Source organism: Eublepharis macularius, chromosome 6 (assembly GCF_028583425.1).
Source record: "Eublepharis macularius isolate TG4126 chromosome 6, MPM_Emac_v1.0, whole genome shotgun sequence".
In the NCBI taxonomy this organism is placed as follows: Eukaryota; Metazoa; Chordata; class Lepidosauria; order Squamata; family Eublepharidae; genus Eublepharis; species Eublepharis macularius.
In genome coordinates this window covers 49,944,990-49,969,805 of record NC_072795.1, presented here as the reverse complement: position 1 = coordinate 49,969,805, position 24,816 = coordinate 49,944,990, and the positions used below count along the sequence as shown (strand labels likewise).

Sequence of the window (24,816 nt, the reverse complement as noted above, 5' to 3'; positions counted from 1 at the left end):
GGATTGGTATTTACCATTCAGGAAATCACAGTAACAACCTGAAACAGTGATTTTGTGCGTATTTTTGGTTCAGGAATTTCAGGATGCACTCCCCTAGTAATCATAAAATGAAAGAGGAACCTTTTGTCTTTCTCTATCCATTATTTATCTCCTCTTATCCCTTCTTAGCAGCTAATTGTTCTTTCCAGCATCTATATAAAAGAAGGTACTGAGGTAAGCAGAAATAAAGAACAGATCGTGGCTTCTCCTCTACTGTGTGCCTCTTTGCCATCTTCTCTAGCTGGTGATGGAGCCTTCAGAATTCTCTCTTGATGGGACTATGAATTCTCTGATGTTGCTACTTTCTTTGCAGAATGATGCGTTATCCCACTTCCATCCTGTGGTTCCCATTTCACACCTGAGGGTATTTCTCTTGGCAAATTAATAATGGCTGTTTTCAGCCATATTTTAGTTTGCAACAAGGTAAATATGGGATGCAAAAAAAAGAAGTAGAAAAAATATCAAGCATGGTAACCATCCACATAAATTGCTGCATGCTGAAATACAGAGCTAATGCTTGCTCTGATCAGATACTGGAATGTGGCTGATACAGTGCTCCATTGATGACAATAACCTGCATAATACATACGCAGCCCTGGTCAAAGTCTACCATCAAATAGCAATAGACCAAAGTAAAAAGAGCTGACATTTAGACCAGCAATGTGGAACAAGTTTCTGTTTTTTCAGAAGCCACACAAAGATCTAAATGTCGATCAGAGAATACCAACAGCATATAGTTTATTTTAGAGGTCATGAGAAGAAAATGAAATGGCAAAACCACAAAACACACTGTTGTCTAATATTACTATGTGAGGCTGTAGTTCAGCATTGTCTGACAGAGGATAGTAGAGCCTTCTCTAAAACCTATGCCATGACATAGGCTGCTGCAGGATTTTCCTAAGCTCTTCAGTACTAATGCTCATGCCTGATTGATAGGATACTGGATAAAATGGCTTGAAAGAGTTGTGGAGTCACCAAAGAGGTTGCACCAAAATAACAAATTAAAATATAACTGTGAAAGTAATATAAATGAATATAAGACTAGAATATAATTTAATCACATAAGTGAAAAAAGCTAAAAACAGTAACAGTGGTTCAACATGTTAGTACCATACCATTTGTCACAGCAAGCCAGGGCCCAGGGAATCTCTCTTTAGGCTGCTACCATTCAGGTACAGGTTTCCTCAGAAGAGCCCAGAGCACCCAACTGACCCCTTTTGTTTACTCTTTCCCAGTAGGTTTTACTTTATGTGTGACCAAATGAGGCATGAGGACCCAGGCAGAATAATAAACTTTATTTAAAGGGTTTAGTAAGAACTGGTGTTCAAAACTTTTTAGATTAAAGAGAAAGTAAAGGTTGGTGAACAAACAAATAAAATACCCTAATGTGTTTGACTGTTCCTAGCTGTCTCCTGGCTTCAAACTGTCTCACCCCGTCTGGATGAAGGATCCCTCTGTCTAAAACAACCTCTCTTCAGCTCTGCTCCCTAGGAGCGAACACCCTCCCACTGTGTTTGAGGCCTTTTATCCCTTCTTCTCAGGCACCATCCCCCTACTTCTCTATTGGTACAATTTTTAACTCCAAATCCCCTGTTAAACAACCACAGGTTCCAAAGGCAACCTGGGAAATGTAGTCATTCTAGTACAGGTTTCCCTGAAGCCATTAGGCCTCACTATGTAGGCCCAGGTCATAACACTATTATATATTCAAATAGACAGTTTTAAAATATACAGGTATTATTGTACATTTTTCCATATGTTTAGAACTACAACCAGACGTGTTTTTGGCCTTTCTCAGTGGTATAATTTCATACAAAGCCCCCCATATCTTTTCTAGAGCAACAAAAATATCTGTAGGGACTGTATTAACTTGTATAAAAGATGCTTGGATGGCATTTTTATCATTTGGAAGGGCTCGGAGAATCTCCTTTTACAGTGTGGCCAGTTAATTAATGCCATGCATAATAATATTCAGTTCTGTTATGAAGTACTAGAACTCTACTGTGGACACTGAATTTATTGTCCATGCAGTTTATTTATTTTAATTTATTATCAACTATTACTTGTTTGTGGGCAGACTGAAATCATATGAGAGATGCAAAGAATTAAAAAAGCAAACTGATAAAACTTCTGTTTGATGACACTGGAATTTCTAGCAATTAGCAATATTAATCCTTTCTCTCCCTTTTCTAGGTTAATATTCTACACAATTCCAACTCAAATATTATGGAATATGTAAATCATATGGTAGTACAGCCACAGTTTCTCCAGTCAATACATCACCCAGAAGAAAGCATAAACAGTATTCATGGCTCAGGTATTAATTAAGAAAGATTGAATTGCCAGACAATACTTCAAAATCATCTAATTCAACATTCTGTTTCTGTCAGCAGCTACGCATATGGCTGTGAGCCTTCATAATCACGGCAGGAAGTTCAGTGACATATGAATGGCACTTCTATGTTATTGTCATGGGAAAGACCCAAAGATGGGATCATCTTCGACCAATTTGTCTCATCCTCTAAGAAGGGACAGGGAATGTACCAACTTGTGTTCTGACAAGTTGTCTGCAAGAGAAGAAGGATGGTATTATGGCTCATCTAGCCCAGCACTTTGCTTGCCATCCTGCAAAATTTAATTTTAAAAACTAAAAACTTTTCAACCATTTTAATGTTAAGCTCTAGCAATCTGATTCCATTTCCTTTCAACTCAAGCCTTGCTGTTTTGTACAGAGCGGGCTTGTCCCAAAGCCTTCTGCACTGCTGATGAAATTTAAACACTCCCTTCCTGCACCTCCATCTCAACCTTGTATTAATCTTCCCAGTCTCTCTCGGTCTATCTAGCTCTGTATGTGGAACAGTCTGTATTTCTAAGAATGCTGTATCAAAGATTTTTAATTTCTTGCCCAGCAACCTAACTGTTCTTTTTCTAGGACTGCACAGCTATACTCCCTGACACTCACCTCCCCACTATGACCATTGACTCCTTCCTGTCACTAACTACCAGCCTATTTAGACATTTGTAATATCAACTTTTGTACCAGATATGCAGGTCAATATGAAGTCACAGGTCACAGACCTATCTTTATACTTTGCTGAGGATTGGCGCTCCCAATTAGAGATGGGCATGAACAGCAATACGAACGAAAAAAGCCGGGAACAGCCCAATCTGCTGTTTGCAAACACACTGTTTGTGAGGCCCCACTCTAAATGAACAGGTGGTCGTTGCAAGCCTCGTTGGTTGCTGTTCGCTGCTGTTCATCAAGCCAGACAGTCTGGCACCTGCAATCCTCTTGGCAATTTAGGCAGGGATTGTCTGAACTCTGTCTGAACTCCTGCTGTTGCCCTGGAAACCCCAATCTAAGCCCAATTTAGCTTGATAGGCAGGTCTTCCTTTCAAGTGTGGAGCTCCAAATTTGTTACAACAAGGGAGCAAAGAGCAGGGGGGAGGCGGGCTCCCAGCTCTGGCTTAGTTTGCAGACAGTGGAAAGGGAGAGACAGTTGCTGTTGGCATTTTGATAGAGTGGATTGGAGCTTGAATTTTCTTTTTGTGTGGTGGGATAGGGATCTACCCCTTCAAGTTCCATGGCTGCTGCCAGGCTCTGGGCCAAGCTATTATTTATTATTGGTACCTTTCCTGTTGCCTGCTCAGGTAAGGTTTCTGGGACTGGTACGGTAGGGATCTTGACTTGGATGATGGCTGGAGGAGATCCTGCTGGCTCCCATGAACAGCCAACCATGAACATGTTTGTGAACAGGACCATGTTTGTGGTTGTTTGTGACTCCCTGTTTGTGAATGGCAATGAACAATGAAGATCATGTTCGGGGTTTTTTCCCTGTTCGTGCTCATCTCTACTCCCAATATCAAAAGCTCCCTCCCTCATTTTGTCACCAAAGGACTATCTTCAGCATGAGAGAATATAAACTCATGTGAAGAATGGGTCCCTTCTAAGAGATCATTTCCTCCTCCTCCTACTGACAGCCCCCTATTCCAAGAATTCCATTCTCCCTGACAACATAAGAACTGTCACCATGGGATTGGGATGCCTTTAGCACACCTGTGAATGTCTACATACTTGTCTGCTTCTTTCAGCTTCTCCGGGTCAGCTAGTCCTAGATAAATATGATAAACCGCCTCCATCTTTCTGTTTTGGCAAGTCACCGTAATTGAAACCTAGCTAATGAAACAAATATGGTATGTCAGCTACTATGGTGACTGAACAATGGGCAGTGGTTAAAGGATGTCAACTGGGTCCATTCAAGGGGTAGAGATACCTTGAAACTTTTCTGAGGTGGCCAAAACCTAATATGTAGTTTTTAGAGAAAAACCTGCACATTTAATTTAGATATAAATATATCTGTAACTATTGCTCTTAGGTACCATATCAGAGTTGAGAGGTGGCAAGGTGCAACAGAAATTTTGTCTGCAAACTAAAATATTCCTGTGAAAATACATAAAATTTGTGAATCAGCTCATATTTACATATTGTTAAGCCAGGGCAGGTGGGCCATTTGTTCTGATCCTCCAGCTCAAAGGGGGCCTCATATGTAGACACTTGTTTGGAATTTGATAAATTTCACAACTTATTTTTATGTTCATCATGTTGTAATTGTTGATATTTTAAAATTATGGCTTCATGTCTCAAAGCTGAATGTAGCTGGGCCTCTCTGGACTTCTGAGGACCAACTTATCCTCTAATATCAGTTAGTGATCTGTTAGTGGAACTGATCTTGCAGAAGAGGGGGGGAAGGGTGTTTTTTGTACCTTTCCCCTCCTCATTGCAGCCCCCTCACCTCTGCAGCTTGTTCATGCAGATCTCATGATGACTCAGGAGGTCATGGGGAGAGTGGAATGCAGAGAAAACTAGCTGGCTGAATCCAAGCTAATATTATTTTTGTCCAAAATAATATTTTGATATGGAGTGTTCTCTATAGACGAAACTCCATGCTGGACTACAACTGTTGATTCTCCTGGACCTTTTGGCAAGTTTTGATATACTTCTGGACTGCCTTTTAGGGCTGGGACACCATTCTTAACTTAAAAGTAGTTCTCAAAGTGTGGGGTTAGAAGACTGCTGCTCAGCCCCTTGGCCTTGGGCGTATGAGGTCCTGTAAGTTTTCATCTTGTCCCCCATGCTTTTTAACATCTACATGAAAGCCACTGGGACGGTTTATATGGAGATTTGGGCAGAATTGCAACCAATATGCAGATGACACTCAACTCTATCTCACACTTCCAGCAGATGCTGTAGAAACTATAAACCAGTACCTGAAGGCAATGTAGGGATGAATAAGGGCTACCAAGCAGAAACTTAATCCCAATAAAAAGGAGGTGCTACTTGATGGGGAAAGATCTGATCTAGCAATTGGAATGCTCCTGTTCTGGGTGAGGTTGCCCTCCCTTTAAAGGAGCAGGTTTGCAGCTTGGGGTGCTGCTGGACCTGGGCCTCCTGTTCAATAAACAGGTGGCAGCAGTGGCCAGGGGCACATCTCACCAGCTTTAGCAGGTGAGCCAGTTCTGGCCTTCCTGGGAAGAAAAGATTATGCCACTGTGGTGCATGTCTTTATAACATCTAGATTAGACTACTCCTAAGGGACCCGGTTGGGTCAAAAAGCAGCACACAAATGTTTTAAATAAGCGAACATTTTCTCTCTGTGTATGTATTTACATAAACGAAAATAGGATGTATGTCTGTACAGGTGGAATATAAAGAAGAAATATTTACCCCATTTTTATCTCATTTTAGTACTTCCCAGTGTGGCTACTATTGTCATAGTAATTTGTGTCAGCGTCCTAGTCTTCATTGTTGCTTTGGGGGTATACAGAATTCGGTCAACTTACCAACAAAGTTCGAAGGAAAATGAAGGCAGTAAAGAGAATGAAATGGATTGGGATGATTCAGCTTTGACCATCACTGTCAATCCTATGGAGGTAAGCAGCCAAACATGATATCTAATAATCTTTTTAGACTTGACATTTTCAATAGTTAATTTTACAGTGAGTTCTTTGAAAAGGTTAAGAACATATAATTGTGTATGACTGGAAGGAAGACTTGTAAAATTATCAACCCAACCTCTTACTCTAATGCTGGATTTCTCTCAAATCCTGTCACCCTATTTATAGCCTAGTCATCTGAAGAATGCCCAACCCACCTGCTGCCCCCAGCCCCTCTCATCCGGCAGATGGGAAGTGCGTGTGCATGCTCCCCCATCACATTGAACTGGCTTCAGTGCACTCAGCATTTCCTCTCCTGTGCTGGAAAATGAGGTTGTTTTCTAACATGAAGGGAAGTGCTGTGGGGCTCATCGAAGCCAAAAAAACCCACCCACTTGGAGGCTCGACTATTCAGAGGCTTCTGTGCTGAAGCCTCCAAATGGGTGATTTTTGCCTTCGGTGTGGCTGTGGCTCTTCCTTCATGCTGGAAAATGATGGGAGAAAATGACGGGTGCAGTGAAGCCAGTTCAATGGAATGGGGGTGCTAGGGAGCACATGTGCAGAGCACACACGTGGGAGAGAAGTGCCCCCTGCCCGTACACACCCATTTTGGCCCGAGACCCCTGGCAACCCTAGACCAGGCCTCTTTATAATACTACATTCCAGAATAACATGAATCAAGAAAAAGAGGTCTCCATAGAAAGAGATGCCAAAGCCTCCTGCTTGGTTCTTAACCGGTTTTAGCTAATCCCATGTTGTTCCATATGGGAGGCTGTATGGGAAAGATGTTCATAAGCATCTCTTTGAAGGCCTCTCCGCCCATAGTCTGGTCACCAGACCCACTTCATGCTACATTTGAATTAGCGATGGTGGCACAATGACATTCATGGTTTGAGCAGAGCCCAGAATGAATTTTAGCCTTCAGAAGTGCAATTAGCTTCAGCAGTTTCTGTCAGAACAAACAATTGCAAAAGATCTGGCAAAATATTGATAATCTTCAGAACAGGTAAGAAGAACACTGTTTTTCTAAGAAGATTGTGTGTTTCTACACAATATAGAAATATGAAGAGCCTCATCATGCAGAAGAAGAAAGCGATGAGGAGGAAGAAGTAGAAGATGAAGATGATACAACCAGTGCTGAGTCAGATGAAAGTGAAGAGGAAGAGGAGGAGGAGGAGGAGGAAGTGGAAGCCATTGGAAACAAGCATAACAAACAGAATACCACCAGGCAAGATCAGCTGGAATGGGATGACACAGCACTACCGTACTAGAAGCCTTTAGTCCTATTGATTGTTCCTTTTGTAAACACCAATACTGTGTATTTCTGAGTCAATCCTACTGAGTGAACCCCACCTTGGATCTATGAATTAATTGACAGGATATAACTCTGATTGACTACAGTTGATAGAATTGCATTGCCTGAATTTGATGTAGTTATATCAAACAGCTCCAGATAGTTGTTCCTTCCTAGTGTATGGGTAATAGCATCTGGTAAAGCACAGGGTACAACCAGTAGTATGTCACCAGTAATAACAGCACCAGTCTGAAGCCATCTGTTCCTTACTACTTCACCCTTCCATGGAAGCCCCTGTGACCTTCTAAATACAAATATGCAAAAGTCCTGTCGTTCGGCCTATAGAGGGGACAGTACAGCTGACAGTAAGAGTCGTTTTTAAATGTCCAAACAATACAAAAGGGGTGGGTAGGTTTTATTTTATTCTATGTCTGGGTAAGAAGAACCTTGTCTTCAGAGGTGGAGAAAGGTGTAGGTGCTGCTCTTTACAGCAGGCAGAGCTCATTCATTTGCTGTCTTTCAAACTTTTCTTCTTTGTGATTAATTGCCTTGTAGAGAAAGATTCTTCATACTAAAATGGTGTGTGCACGCGTGTGCACATGTGTACTGGTATGGATAATCCATTTCACTGCTCATGCTGTTAAAACTTTGTGTCAAAAATCCTTATCCAGTTCGCCTATTGAAAGTTGAGTAATGCCATGCAAGATCCCATAAAATAAAGCCTTTGCTTGTAATGGTTTTCTGTATCCTTTACCACACAGATTAAGGATATTAGCTGATGTGAAATACAATTTCAACTGGAATGTGGCTTTGGCTAAGAGCTGTGCTTCCGATGTGCACAAACAATTTCATCTGTGTAACCTGCATTGTAAATCATTACTTTGCTGGAGTATGATATGAAACACTAATACTATACTTTGGTTTGGTTGAGATTTAGATCAGGACTGTTTAAAAGGATCAAAACAAAACATATAGACTTGGGGAAAACATTTCCTTTTGAAAGTTAAAAAGAACTGAATTAATTATTCCAGTTGGAATTGGTACCTGGTTTGTTCTAGTCAATACCAAAAGGCAATGGTGGAAGCAAATGGGACAAAATAATTTAACTAGCTATCATTTGAACCTCCAAATAGTCTGCCGTTCTTCTTAACCTTTTCCTTCAACAACAACAAGTTTGGAAAATACAAGAACAAGATATAATAACATAAAAGTTTAAAACAAAAGTAGGTAGTGTTTGAAAACTAATATTGTATTTGATAACATAGAGTAGTGTTTTGTTTTTCTAACCATTTTGTTCTAAATGTGCAGAAGAAGTTGACAAGTCTGTGTGGTTTATTGCATTATTTCTTTTCTCTTTCATATTCTTTGTGGCTATATAGTTACCTGAATGCCAAATAGCACAGTATTTGATGCTGTGCATATTTTAAATATATAACAGCCAAGATGGTTGATGTAGTAGTAAAGGATGCTGCTTTATAGCTTCTTGTTTATACTTTAATAATATTTCTCCCCTGAAGATTTATATGTGTTTTATCTCATTATTTGAGATTTAGAGGAGTGCCACTTTGTCACCCCAGGTCAAGGAAGCCTGTGTTCTCTGTTTAATAATAATGAACAGAGATTAGAGCAGTTTGTGATTTGGAATAAGAAAGCTTCTGCTATTTTCTTTTCTTCTTTTGAGGTTGATACATATTACTAGTCTCTTATTGCAGATGGCAACTGCTAAGGGGGAGTGGCTTGTTTCAGTTTGTCTGTTATTATTTCCATATATGCAGGGCATCTAGGAAGTCCATATTTGCAATATTTTTTACAGAAAAAGAAAGCATTATACAAAAAAAATCTTGTCTTTGAACATCATCCAACAGTACCTTTAAAGATTTCTTGGAAAAGTGTTTTGTTTCCAAACTCTTGTAAATACAATGTGAACAGCTTGAGACTTAGAGGTATATCTAGATCATCATCTTGTTTCAGTTTGTTGTTATTTCCCAGGGTTTTTTTGGGGGGGGGGTTGCACAAGGACACAGCCACCACATGTGAATAAAGTCTGCATTTGTACAATTACAGTGCCATCTTGGCCACTGGAGGATTTATACATTTTATTGATGGGGGGGGGGATAAATTACCACTATCGTATCATCTTAGCAATGTTTTCTTTAAAAAGGAAAGGAGGAACCAAACATATATATCTCCACACCTCTACTGGAATTCCTTCCTTCCTACCTTCCTTCCTTGGAGATTTTAGTTCTGGGTAAAGGGTATAAATGTTCAGTCATAGGAAGGCAAGTGACAATGCCATTCCTCTTACCTGATCAAACTCATGGATATTCTTAGGTTTCCATATAGGTGTGCCATTTTGAAACTAAGAGAGATTAAACAGCATCTATTATAGCCTCTGCCTCTGCCTTGGCTCTGAGAACACTGTGCAGATGCTGTACTGGCGTTCACTACCCTATTTTCCTACCATTGTGTGACATTCACAAATTCAATTATAGCAGAAGGACTAGGTAAAAGAACTTTTCTCCTCCCCCTTCCTGGTAAGCCATGAACATGGACTACTTTAAATAATGTATATATTAAATATATCCACACTTTTAATTCAAACTAAACTTCAAGAAAAAGCTGTATTTTAAACTGGAGGTTTATTTATTTTACCATCCTAAGCATATGTTCAATTAAGATATAAAATAACACCATCAAATCCCAGGACTATCAATTTAGACAGTTCACCACCTTCTTCTATCATATTTGAGAGGTTCTGTATGTCAAATACAGGCTCCATTATGATATCAAACCAGAAATAGGATGACTCTAGAATTACCTGTTTGATGATTTCATAAAATGTTATTGAATGTCTTTAATTAGTTTGCTATTAAGTTTGCACTTACTGATCATCTTTCACTCAGTCCAGGGTTGATCTCTCTGTACTAATTTCTTTCTTTTCCAGTTTTGTGCTGTAATGCACAACTGGAAGTATAGAGGCGTGGAGATTTTAGAAAAAGATAACTAATTTCCACACTACAGAGATCAATTCCCCTGGAGAAAATGGCTGTTTGAGAGGGTGGACTATATGGCATTATGCTGAGATCCCTCCCCTCCGATACCCCACCCTTCCTAGGCTCCACCCCTAAATATCCAGAAATTGGCAACTTAAAGTTGGCAATCCTCTCTCTTACTCTCCTGTATAATAAAAAGTGACAGCCAATCTTGAATCTTTTATGAATGGTACATTTGTCTTCAAACACTTGTTTTGCACATTCACAGTTTACACTTTTAAATAGACACACACAAAAATTATACACCTGGAAAAAGTTATGTTTGAAGAGGCCTCTGCTTCATGAAGCAAGCAATATGATCTGTGTGTGCTGTTCATGTGTCTTCCTGTATCAATCATGTGTATTGTGTGAGAAATAACACCCTGCACAACTGAACTCTGAGAAAAAAATTCTGGAAAAGGAAACCTGAACTCCAAAATTTGAGCTGCATGGATGCAACCTTATAGTACAGCAGAAAGATCAGAAAGGCAATTAATAGCTTCATGGACAGGCTCTTGATTTGTTTACATTCAGACGTGGTAATCAATTAGAGTCTGATAGGATAGAAAGGCATTGGATTAAATAGTTAAGGCAATTAGCATTCTGGATGCTCATGTTGAGCTTATAATGAAATAGTGAATGCCTCCAGGGGACCATACAGGAGGATATTCTAATGAAGAGGGTGAATGAAAATGCTAAGGGAACTGATGCAGTTTTAACAGGCCAGGCTTATCCGAAGGCTACAAGAATCCATTCTAAGCTTGCTTGCATTTTGGATTGGAGTGAATATTAATAATTCATATTTAGTTAATAGAACCAAATGGAGGCAGGTCAGGCTGATTCATTACAAAAAGCACAAAGCTAAGGTGAGTAGTATTCTAAACTGTTAATATGTTCAGTTTCTGCATGAATGATGTCAAAACCTCTGCTCTCTCCGAACAATGAATAATGTGCCATTGTCACAACTGACCCCTTCCACAGGGTGTTCAAGGAAACAGATGAACAGAGATGGTTTGCCGTTGCGTTCTTTTGCATAGCAACCCAGTCTGCCTTCATGGTCTCTGTGACAGAACCCCAAGATTCAATATGACTCAAGAGTGCCACCTAGAGCGTCTGGGTTCTTGAACCCCTGGGGATTATATGAAAATAATGCTTTATCTTCCATTCCCATTGAGGCTACCTGGCCAAGTTAATCCTTTTTTTACAAAGGACAATCAGTTTGGGCCAGATTCCATTTTTGTCATGGAAGTGCAGAGACATGAAAATATTGGGACCATCCTGAAATAATTATCAGATTAGTATCAATAGTCTCTGACATTAGTGATGGAGCTTTGCTTGGTATTGCTTAGATCCACTAATTAATCTCACTGAGGAGACTGGCTTAGATCACAGTCCATTGGCCATAAATGTCTGAGAGCTCTGGATTATTAATCCCCACTGTGGAACAATCTAACATCTGGAGACCCAAGACCAGTAGGCCAGGGGTTAAGGACTCCTCTGCTATCTGGTACTGCAAGGAACTCTGTATATACTCTGAGAAACCTAGGTAAAGTATACTTAGCTGAGTTCGCTCAACATTATTGCTTTTATTTGAGATTCTGACTGTTGTGTGATAGTGTGCTCTCTTGTGTGTTGTGTATTTTTGTCCTCTCCTACCACTTTTGATTCCACCCACCATTTTCCCTTTTCCTATAACAAACCTTTCTATAAAGATATTTTTTGCTTCCTTAGTAAAATAAATTTCTCAGAAACATTTCTCTGAATCTCTTCCCTGGGTGCCAGACCACTTGGGAGCTACATAGTTTGCTATAGGGTATTTTTCAGGGTTTCCACCCTGTTACTTTATTTTTTGCTAGGACCTTCTCCAAGCATCAGCCTAGATGTTCTCAAGAGATTCTGGAGTCGTGGCAACTGATTACCCAGGTAATTTCCAGGGCAACCATGGTCTAAGGAGTACCCAGCAAGAAAAGTCACTCCCCTTCCCCTTCCTAATTGTAACAGTCTCCCATCCATGTACTAACTGCTTAACTTCCCAGCTCTGATAAACTCAGGCCAAGCTAGGGTATTCAGCTGCTGCTCCTTCTATGGGGGTTTCTGGAACCCTTTCCTGGATGCTCTCTAAAATGTTTTCATAACTTTTTTCTTCATCATCTAAGATACTAAATATACTAAATTTCCAGGAAAAGAACATAAGAAGAGCCCTGTTGGATCAGAGCAGTGGTCCATCCACTCCAGCATCCTGAGAACATAGTGAGAAACCAGTGCACTGGCAACAAGCAGGGCATTGAAGTCAAAGCCTTCTCCTGATGCTGTCTCCTAGCACCGGTATTCAGAGGTTTGCTGCTTCTGAATATGTTCTCCTCAGGTCAACATGGCTAGTAGTCCTCCAGTCCTAACCTCCAGAAATCCATCTTACCCCCCTCTTAAAGCCATCCAAGCTTGTGGCCATCTCTGCATCCACTGGCAGTGAATTCAACAACGTAATTAATCATTGAGTAAAGAAGCATTTCATTTTTTCTGTCCTGAATATACTGCTCTTTTATGGTTGGTTAAGGCAGTGGATCTCTGACTAGTTTAGGTTTCCTTCTGTACATTTCCCTTGACATTTATATTTATAATTAAAAGACCTGTGGTTTTAACTTGCACCGGTTTGGTATGTAGTGACCAAGCATCAAAATGAAGAGGGAGGACTTTAGGGATGAACTAGCGGATGTTACCAGGAAAGTTTCCAGTAGTTGAGGTTTCTTTAAAGTGAAGTCTCTCTGCTTTTGCACGTCTGGAAATGACTGCAAAGTATCTGTTCTTAGGGTAGCTTCAAACACATAGTTAACACATGGTTAACATGTCTATGGTTTGATTTTTTCCTACACAAAAGATCCTTTTGGCTTTTCCTTTCTGTGAGTGTGTCACCTCACCCAATGCGCACGTTCAGGCTAACAGGCCAACTGACAGATATATAGAAGTAAAAGTAAGAAATTTGTTTAGATGATGCAATCATGTTGATGAAGAGTAACAGGCTGGAATAATCACTTAAATGTAATAGTGACAGATTTTTTTTTCAGGTAGGCAGCCATATTGGTCTGTGGTAGAACAGCAGGATTTGAATCTTTTTTTTTTTTTTTGGAAAAATTTTTATTGGGTTAGAATCCGTTATTTTTACATTACATTCAATTTTCCCCAAATTTTTCATTTCTAACCCCCTCCCTTTCCCCCCCTTTTGTTGACTTCCAACAGCTTTCCCACCCTTTGTCCCTTTTCCCTTACTTCTATTAAATTCCTCTATCTAAAACAGATATACATTCTCCATTATATTAAGCAGTACATCCTTAACTACTTTTCTTGTTATATACCCAAACTGTAAATCTTTGTTTCCATCTTGGATAAACAAGATGGATAAGCAGGATTTGAATCTGGTGGCACCTTGGAGGCCAACAAAATTTTTAGGGTGTAAGCTTTCAACAGACAAAGCTGCTTTCTTCAGTATCTGGACTCAAATTCTGCTAGTCAAAGATTTAAAAGCAAAAGAAAGATCAGGAAGCTTGAGTGGAAAGCAGTGTGGTTTGCAGCAAGAGTGCTGATGGCAATAGTAGGTAAGGCGTTTGAGTGCTTGGAATAGAGTTGCGTGGAACATGAGGTCACACAGGGAAGAAACCATTAGATGGATCAGAAATTGTCATGAGTCATGAGTCACATACATGTTCTGCTTTCTATTCAGGGAGTGTATGTACATGTATGAGTGCATGATGTGATGGCATGTAGTCACTGGAGGGCATATCGCAGGGCTCACTAGAACTGGCCATGAACATTACAGTCTTTCTTAGGTGAGCCTCTATGCCAACATTTAGGTTCCAGATTGTGTTAGCTAATGTGGATTTATGGATATTTAAGGTTCTTAACTGTGAACTGAGACATATTTTCAAGACCTGCAGAACCAATTGTTTCTAGTTGATCCAAATTCTAGATGGAAAGCATGGGAATGTTGTATTGTTAGGTTAAGAAATGTGTCTAATACTTAAAGTTATTCTGCTGTCATTTTTGTCAACTTGGCTCTGAAAATCTGTGCTAACCTGCAAGTATCAGCATTGTTTCTATGGCATCGATACACAATGTGTTCTTTTATCAAATGATATCATCCATTCCAACTTATATGTATTCAAATGCCAAGTGGATTTCATTCCCCCTTTTACACCACTCTGCCACAAATGGTTTGCTGTCTAAGTTTGCTATCAGAAAGTACAGTATGAAGCAATTACAAACATTATCCCTGTAGAAATTCATCAAACTGTGATCTTTAACTAAAATGAAATGCTTTTGTTTCATCTGAGTAAACAGGTGATGGTGTCTGTAAAGCAACTACTGTATTGTGCGACATTTGCTTCTTTATTCGACAAAGAAATACAACCTTTGTAATCTGCAGGCTACTGGAAAATTTCCTCATTCCACAATATGTATTTCCTCATTAGATTAATTATATATGTGCATGACTTGTTGTCTGTTTATTGAAAATGACAACATGATTCTCATAGCACAATTTAATTTTCATGTAGCCAATTTTCAGCAGTCTCGCTGGAGGGGAAGGAAGAGTGTATAGGAAATCTTGATGTCTGCCACATGATTAACATCCCCATTTTTGTGATTAATGCTTGCTCCACCATTGTGAGTTGCTTTTCCTTCCCCTCCAGTGTTCTGAGTGCTGTTTTTTTTCTGCTTCTCTGCTCAGATTCTTCTCTACTGGCAATAGATGGCAAATATTCCTTGGACAGAAATAAAGGTGTTGCAGTCATTTGAAATGTTTTGTGAGAAATGTAACCAGGTATTTTCCCCTTCTGATAGAGACACAGTAGAAGAAAACTTGTTTTATGAGCTATGGGCATTTGGTAAACCGAACTTTTCAGTGATCAGAATTTCACCAATGGTAGACATGCATTTGATAGAAATCTTTGTGATGCTCCCTCTATTGGCTTCCTCCATCTGCCCAAGGAGGTACACTTGAGGATCTAAACCAATAAGCTTAACTTAGCATAAGCTGCCAGTGTGGTCTTTAGTACACTTGTGCTTGTGCAAGGACTCTAACACAAGTGGAAATCGTTCACTGGACCTAACTTCTTATCTTCACAATAACCTTGTGAAGTAGGCTTGGCTAAGAGACAGTGACTGGTCCAAGATTACCTAGTAACCTTCATGGCTGAGCAGGGATTCGAACCCAGGTTTAATCAGTCCAACTTCCCTGTATGTCCTCTACAGTATGTTGGCTCCCACAGAGAATAAACAGACCTGTGGGAAGTTCCTGCACCCCTACACCTTTACTCTCCCTTCACCACAGGGAACCAATGACACCATGTAGTTCTTTCTGTGATTTGTTGTGGAAGCAGCAACTGCATCTTTCTGAACATATGAATATATTGTAATTGGACATGGAAGGGAGAAGGGCAGCAGTTTGTACAGTGTAATGAAAAATGTACCATCAACCTAATAGCAAGAGAAACTGAGGGCCTTGTTACATGATATGTTTCTGTACAGGCATGCACTGGTTTTAACATACTCCCTGCGGAGTACATCAGTTGCGGGGAGGTAACTGCAAAGAGAGAACTCAAAGAAGCTCCAAATGGCACCCCAAGGAGAGGGAGCATTCCTGCCTACACATCTAATCCAGTAGCAGAGGCACTTTTCTGTAGTGGGTAGAGCCTTTCTGATGTAAGATATTCTTGGAGCATCTTGCATCAAGGGAAAGAGCCTTCTGCTCGTGGAAAGTGACTCCACTGGTGAAATGTATCTGCAGGATCCAACTCCCTGCTTTGTTTTTATTATTCTGGATAAGATATAGGCTCTTTAAACCAAAATTCATACCAAGTCCATTCTTTCTAAAGAAGTGTGTAAATTCAGAAAAGATTTTAATTAAAAGGGGGAGGATACCATAGAAAAATCTAATTCAGCAACCTTTATTGGCATTACCATAGAAAAATCAGTCAAAGGAGATAAAGTCCAAATTACGGTGAAATGCTAATTCTCTCAAAGTCAAGATGCAGAGATTTCTCCTACCCTTTCCCTAGATTTAGTGGCACTTGGAAACCTTTCATAACAATGTCTGCTGCATCAAAACCTGTGATTAATGTGATTTTTGGCTTGTACAACATTATTTATATTGTGGATTAGCCTGAAGTACTGCAGTCAGAAAGACATTTACCTTGAACTAGGCTCTTGATATACACCTAATGAAAGCAGTTCCTTTCTTAAGGACCTCCAGGAAAATTAAGTGTGTTGGTATGAATGTGTCTGAGAAAATGTGGAACTCATAATTTTCTGAAAAGGTTGCCAGGGAAAACCAAAGAAGGTCATATTCATATACCAGCTTTTTCAAAAAATTCACAGCAAAGAGGGTCTTTTTTGTGTTGATAAAGAATTGTTTTTAAGGAAATGGATAAAGGAAAGCAGATGAATGCACTAGAAATTATATCTCCCTATGAATGAGAGTGATTTGGTAGGCTTTTACTATGCTAATGACATTCAAATCCTGCTAAAGGCAATAAAATATAAATATATAGATTATTGACTCAAACCTCCATGTTCTTTTCTCAACTTTAATTGGATTTCCCACAAAAGATATTTAAAAAGATGAGATGTACTTCAGAATTAATAGAAAAGAAAGAAGGAAATGCTAAAAGTTCTTATTGATCCTGTTCACAAAGAAAACCTCAAACGTTGTTTTTTAAAGAAATATTCCTAGACCATGCAATACCATGCTGCTTGAATCCCTGTTTGTAACCATTCTGCTTCTTTATTTTAATTATTCAACTTTATTTTAATTATTCAACTTGTATACCTCTTCTCCATTATGTCTGGTGCTCAAAGCAGTTTACTACATATAAAATACGTTAAAATCAATAATACAATATTAAAATTAAATAGTCATTGAAAATCAAAGATATAGTAAAATACAGACTTTAAAACCCATAGTAGAATACAAACATTAAAACCTTATATCTAAAATATAATTTTGTTGCTGTGGCCCAGTACTGTCTGGCATGGCAGTTTTGTAATATAGGCAGGGATCCATTGAATGAGATTCCCTCACTTGTGGGACTGAATGTGAGAACTTTTACATGATGAGCTTGTATACTACACTAAGCTAGGAATGTTTCCCTCTAAAAGTAGGCTTGACTTTTAGTAGTCATTATCTACAGCAGTTACTTCTATCCATAGAACAAAGGATTCCTCTGGGTTCTCCTCACTTTTAGAATACCACACACAAGATGCTTGATTTCAGTAGGATTCAGCTACTATTCCTGAAAGCCTCTTGCCCAGTTCTGTGGGCCTCCACAGTGACTGCTCCTTGGACCTGTAGTGCCTCCTCTCTCAGCAGCCCTTGTGAAGGTATACCAAATTACAATGGAAGATGGTAAGAACAGAACTCAAGGAGCAACCAAATAATGGAGCACAGTCACAGTGGAACTGGGAGAATATGTCATTCTTTGTAATCAGTAGACATGGGTGAAAACTTCCAGGCTTGACTCAGAAAGGGCCCAGCAATTTATTAGTGACATTAGTGAATTCTAAGGGAAATAAAATCTTTTTCTGATAGTCCTCAATTCATAAATCCTAGTCCTACACAGCCTGCTCTCATCTCAAACTCTCATACTACTGCTTTGCTTTGCTAAGTCAGTGGTCAGCCAGATGACCTGCAATTAGAGATGGGCATGAACCGAAATACAAACCAAAGTTCATGACGAACCAGGTTGGTTCATAGTTCACAAACCAGCGGTTCGTCTGAGCCCATTTCTGATGAACCGCCATGAACCTTAGGCTGGTTCGTTTGGTTTGTTTTTTGGTTCGTCACTACAGACAGCCTGGCGCTGATCATTCAGTTTCCTAGGCAACAGAGGATGGACTTCCTGCAGACCTTCTGCTGACCCAGAAGTAGCCTTCTGCTGACCCGGAAGTGGCGATTTGCTGACCTGGATGTGATGTTTTTATGAACCAAATTAACCGTTTCGCAAACCAGGGAAGGTTCGTGAAAGTTTGTCATTCGTGAAATGAACCACATGGTTTGGGTTTTTCTGGTTCGTGCCCATCTCTACCTGCAATGCCAAACAACCAAAGGGTAGGTAGAGACTTCCTGGATCTCCTGGGTCTTCCTGTCTTCTCTTTCTTTCCTGCATTAGAGCCTCAACTGATGTTTCAGCATGTCATGAGGCATGCTGTCAAGATGTTCTTTGAGGACTGCTTTTCTCAGAGTAGTTTCAGGTAGGTAGCTATGTTGGTTTGCAGTAGAACAGCAGGATTTGAGTCCAATGGCATCTTATAGACCAACAAGATTATACCCTTATGCCCTGAAAATCTTGTTGGTTTCTAAGGTGCCACTGGACTCAAATCCTGCATTTGTCAGGGTGCATCTCAGCACTTTGAATACTGCCAAAACTAGCTGAGGTATCAGGCACAGAGGATAAAAGAAAGGAAGAGGCAGGCAACAAAAGTGCTTTATCTTTTCATTGGCTTTCTCTTTGGCCACTGGATGGATGCAGCCACTTGTCAAGTGGCTGCTGTAGATGCCACGAAATAAATGAGTTTGGGGGAGGGGAAGGAAGTATGGGCAGGAAATCTTTCTAGCTTGGATCAGAAAAGAACTCAGGGTTGTATTATTCACCTTTGTACTGGAAGACAGCACAAACTTTTTCAAGCTTATATCCTAAGAACTCAATGAATGTGAGCTTCAATTGTATTTCCAATAATCAGGCCCAGCTATCTGAATGGATGAAATAAAGGAGTATTGCAGTGTGAGAGCCATAATCTTTTTCACTGCATATGCACTGTTGTGAATGCATCACAATCAGACAATGCTTAGCAAAAACAATATAGAGCAGCATTACATGGGATGTCATAGTAGTTCACTGGAGTCTGAAATGTACTAAGTCTTTTCTTAATTTTTAGCAATTGATTAGTTTGAAATACAGAAATATCAAATTGAACACCAATGAATTTATCAAATTAATGATATATAAATCAATAATCAGATTGCTTTCAAAGAGATGGCAGTTTTTGTTGAAATCTCAGTGCTGTATTAGCTATTAACACTGTGTGGTAGTGCATTTTTGCAACATTTGTATCTGTAGTCAACTACTTTAGGGGAGATGTCAAATAGAAATATGAAGGGTGTTCTGAGATGGCAATATGACCATTCTGCTTGGCATTTATAGTACAATCCTAAGCAGAATTACACTCTTGAAGTAAACAGGTTTAGAAGGGTGTAATAGTTAGGACTGCTCTGGTGGTCATTCACTGCAGAAAAGTTATTGTCTTGATAATGAACTAAAATGGAAAGTCACTAATGGTGCAATCCTGTGCAGAGTTACTCCAGTTGAAACTCATTGACTTCAATTGCTCACTGTGTGTCATTCTTTGAAGTCAATGGGCTTAGATTGGAGTAACTGCACAGGATTGCATCGCATGTTAATGATGGCAATGTGCTTAGAGTGTTACTGACAATACTCCAGAAAAGACAGAGAAAGTTGTCTGTTGGTACTTGTATGCTTTGTGAAGCAATGTGAAGCAACAAGATAAAGCCATTAGGGATGCTATTAAATTTCTTATACCCTTGGTTTAGTTCCACCTTTCCTCCCCATTTGATTTCATTTCTCCCATGTGAAAGTTGAATAAGTGAATCCTCGGTTTTGAGCCATTTTCTGTTTGTTGTCATGAATGTTATGAAGTATTTTTAATACATTTTCAACATTACTTTTTGCATCCAATGTATAAAGGTGTACAAATATGTGTAATGGATAAATGGCATAAAAAGAACAAACTAGGAACCCCAACCACAAAAATGGGCTGAACAAACAGGTTCACAGTGATAACATGCAAAAACAAGAAGTGAAAGAGTGCATTCACATAGGTTATGAATACACTAATGGAGTAATGTTTCATGAATGCTAATAATATAGAAAACAAAGTTACTGAATAGTTTATTATGAGAGCAGACACTGAGATATGACATTTTAGAGGACTGTAGAAAATAGCAAACTGTCTTATAGCACAGGACTATGTGAAACTTGAATGGGTACAATGGGAACAAGGTATTCAAGTTTTCTTTAATTCAAGGTATTTTGATATCTAATTAGAGCCATCTGGAAAGAGAGGTTTGTTTGGGTTTTGAAACAACATGAATATACCTGATTAAGAATGATGAATCTTCTGTTTTTCTCAATGTTACTGTTGCTTGATATCTTGATACCATGGCCACTGTATTTAAGAACATGCTGTCTCAGTAACTAATAGTTAAAGTATGAAAGCAGGAATATTCTGTTTTATGCAGTAACAGCCATTCAGATAAATATTTTCCAACTCTGACACCAATACACAATTCATTTAATCCACAAATATTATCTTCATTTTGATAGATATTTTTGGGAGTACTTCAGACACAGGATTGTAGGCCATATTTGTTCTTTCAGCTATGAATATGAAAATGAAAACAAATTGTGTCAGAGCTTAAATTATGTACTCAAGATCATTTAACATGGATTACTCACTGTGTGTCATTCTTTGTACTATAAATCAACATGGTTAATTAGTGGTGAGAGGTAGGTTTGTTCATCAGGAAGATCAACTAGTGGTCAGATCTTTCACATGTGTCCGAATCAATCTATTTAGGATGCAAGCCTTAAGGACACTTACCAGGAAATAAGCCCTGCTGAATTCAGTGGGACTTACTTCTGAGTATACATAATTAGGATTGCACTATTAGTTAGAGGTGTGCAATCTGAATCTGGTATTTGAAAGGAAAGTCAATTTTTTTACCAATCTGGCTAAATCCAGCTTTCCCAAATCAAATTAAGAAAATCCAGGGTATGATCCAGGAGGACCCTGGATTCAGACCCCTGGATAAATCCAGGTAAATCCAGGAAACATGGCTTCAGCCTCTGACTGGCTACTTCCTGAGCTTCTCCTGCTTTTTTTCCAAGAGGGGAGGGAGGAAGGAGGGGCGAGTGAAGTGGGGAGGAATGAGTGAGAGCCAAGCTACAAGTGATGCCTGACACAGGTTGGACACTTGTCAGCTTGCCTCAAGTTTTGATGGGAAATGTAGGCATCCTGATCTTGCAGCTGTAATGGAGAGCCAAGCTGTAAAACCAGGACACCTACATTTCCCATCAAAACTTTAGGTAAGCTGACAAGTGTACAACCTGTGTAAGGCGTCACTTGTAGCTTGGCTCTGAGTGGTCAATTTGTGCAGGAGCTCTCCTTTCCTGCTTGGTTTCTGTGAGTGACACTGGTTCAGTTGGGCTAAGTCACAACAGTGTCCCTTGTTTTTGTTTGGTTTGGGTAGAATTCTCTGTTTTGACATGATTCTCTGGTTTGAATCCCCTTGATTATCTGATCTGTCTTAAATGAATCAGAGCATCTTTCCTAGATTTCAGACATGCTGGATTTTTTTGAGATCCCTGAAAAATGAATCCAGATCATTATCATTATCATTGTCATTATCATCATTGCACACCTCTTCTGTTAGTCTATTGTTTCTATAATGACATTTTTTCATTGTAATATATTAATAAAATTTGTAGGTTTTGTTTCAGTCTTTCTCGGGATTCAGCTTGCACTGCCCCAAATGAAAGATGACTCACTGATTAGAATTTATCATGAAGAAGGTGTTTTTGTATTCATCTAAAATACTTTCATTCTCATTGGCCTAATAACTATATCCCCTAGTGGTGTCAAAGATTAATGATATTTCATTCTGATTTAACTTTTTACACAGCTGGATATATATTATAGTCTTCTGCTTTTTGTTACTGCTTAGCCAATTTTTGTGTAGTTGGTTCATTTTAAATTTTCTGTGCTCTTCAATTCAATCCCATAATTATTACTTTCCATCATCAATCACATTACATTTCATAGAGTAGCTTAAATAGTGTGTACAGCTTATTAGATATGGTCAGTCCATCCCCTTAAATTCCCTGTGATGTTTCACAGCATGCCAGAAAGTTTAAAATGTACAAGTAGTAGAGATGATCCAACCATTTCCCAAAGGCTGAGCCCAAGACTTTCTCCAGTCACAGCCTAAGGAGGACTTGCAGCCCTTATCAGAAGTTGTACATTCCCCCACAGATAAATTTAAAATAGTGGCAAAATGGAAATGCAACAAAATACATGCAATAGAAGGCTGGTGTGACAATACTTACTATAGACAGAGTTTCTTCATATTTTAAGGCAATGGCATCATATTTTCAACTTAAGTGGTTCCTGTTCTTGATAAATAAAGACTTATATACAAAAGTCACAAAAGATTTAATATGATTTTCATACACAGTACTGACTCTGTATCTCTAATATGTACATAATGAATAGGCTGGCCTGCCATAGACTGAACAACCATGCCTGCATGACTGAAAAATCTCCTAGGTGTCCTGATGCAGCCATTTCATTCTATACCTCTGGATGCCTCTTGGTGTGTATCACCTCCAGTAAGGGCTGCAATACCTCCCTAGGTTCTTTGTAAGGGCTCCATGCATGCCACCAGAGGCACAGCCTGTCTTCAGAATGCCTGCAGAAGTGGCCTGCAGAAGAGAGCTAGCATGCTAGGAAGTACCTAGCATGGCCATGACATTGTGGGAAGGAGACTTCATAGACAGGTTACTTTGTTGCTCGGATAGGATGCTGGCAGCATTGCATGCCCAAGACTTGGGGTTCATGATGCATGCTCAAGACCTTTGCCCTCAGCCATCCATGCTCTGTTCAAAGAACTAGTTCATGCCACTTAGAAGTAGTCATATATTTGGGATCCACAAATGGTTTCATAGGACTTTAATGTGAAATTATGGAGGCTAACAGTGCAATCCTGTGCAGTTACTCCAGTCTAAGCCCATAGTTACTGTGTCAGATTGCACTGTTAGTCTTCTTAAGGTAATAGTAGCATTTTTCTTAGGGATTTAATATAATTTAAAAATAATAAAAGTTTTCATACCTTAAATCTAATGCTGAGAACATAACATAATGAAAAAGGAAGGGGAAATGTTTTAAAAAATGGGGAGAAAAGGTATGTTTTCTGATTTAAATAAGTTATAGATTACAAGATGACAGTTAAATAATGCACAGCCTGGTTAAACCAAAGAATGTTGGCTGCTATCATTACAGTTCTCCTTCTAAGGCTCCATATTGTTAGCAGACATAGTGAATGCAAGGAAGGAAATATACAAAGAAGCAATAGTAAAGGGGTATTGGGTAGGGAAGAAATGAATAGCTCTAGAAACATCCTGAAGGTGTGGAAATGTCAGGTGAGTGGTAGGAGAATCAGGTGAGTAGTAGGTGTTAATTGTTCTGATTGGAAGGAATTATAAAATGTAGCAGGCATTACTGTTGACCATTCAACAACAAGGATTTTGCGCAAGCCTGGACCTTGAAATACAGAGTTCCACGTGAAGTTTCATTTCACTATATTTCATACTAATTAGACAGTAAAAGTGCTAGTTTGCCAGGATGGAAAATGCTGTGTGCAGTCATCTTTTCCTATTAAAGCTTTAATTTGTAAGATTTGCTTCCATAGCAGCCCATTTCTTCATGCTGATTAGCAATAATTCTAGCCTTTGGCATACCTTTTTTGTTTCTAAAGGTTTCATGCTCCATGGTAGTTTAATCACTGAATAGTCCTGGTCACTGTTAAGAGATAAAACAAACGGTGACAGAAAGAAATCTTAGATCTATTATATGGCTGTTCAGAGTCCTTTTGTACTTCTGAAATCATTTTATTCTGCTTTGTCTACCATTCATTACATTTAAATATACTGCTGTACATGAGAGGCAATCAAACTACATCTGGAAGCAACTTGTTGCAAGTGCTAAATGAAATTATAAAAAGAGTGGATCTATATAATATATGCAGAATGAGGAATTCAATGAGTATATGCAATTCAGAAGGGGGATCTGAAAGAAGAATGGATTTCCCCCCCAATATGAATATAGAATAGATCTGCTTATTGTTATATTTTAAAAAAAGTTTTAGCAAAATGTACAGGTAAATTATCACATAATAAAAATGCATTGAGAGTTAAATTTGATATGTGAAGAGAATAAGTTGGTCATTTCTTTGCCCACCCTATCCTCAGTTTTGTGATGTAATCTTCTGTCGCCTCAAACAATAAATACTGAATTTCCGACTGTGAAAGGTTCTGGTTTTTCTCATACAATTTGTCAAATTCTTATGGAAAATAGACCTGTATTTTGAAAAAGAAAAAAGTGGCCTGTACGTGTATAAAAACAAACAACTTTTTTTGTGATCACTATTGCACTTTCTGTGACTTGGCCAATAAATATGATTTTAGGATTTCACATAAAAGGAAATGTTCAGTCATCTTTGTTTCTCCAAATGAGCAGTCTCATCAACTGAACAAAAATTACCCTTCATAAATATCTTGACAAATATCTAGGACAAAGGAATTATTATTTTAACAACATGACAATGTTTGGGAAAAAGAGAGATGGTATAAAAGGGTGTATATATGTATACATGTAAAAATGCTATTTATAATA

General features: G+C 39.0%; 1 protein-coding gene across 1 annotated transcript in view; it reads left to right on the top strand.

The window, feature by feature from the left end:
• The window catches only part of CLSTN2 (calsyntenin 2), a 406,755-nt gene extending 398,995 nt beyond the window's left edge, over positions 1–7,760 (top strand). The window contains exons 16-18 of the mRNA XM_054983897.1: positions 2,233–2,356; positions 5,786–5,970; positions 7,032–7,760. Coding sequence (XP_054839872.1) covers positions 2,233–2,356; positions 5,786–5,970; positions 7,032–7,244 — 522 coding nt within the window. The 3' untranslated portion in view covers positions 7,245–7,760. The remainder of the gene's footprint in view (positions 1–2,232; positions 2,357–5,785; positions 5,971–7,031) is intronic.
• Positions 7,761–24,816: the final 17,056 nt, after the last annotated feature.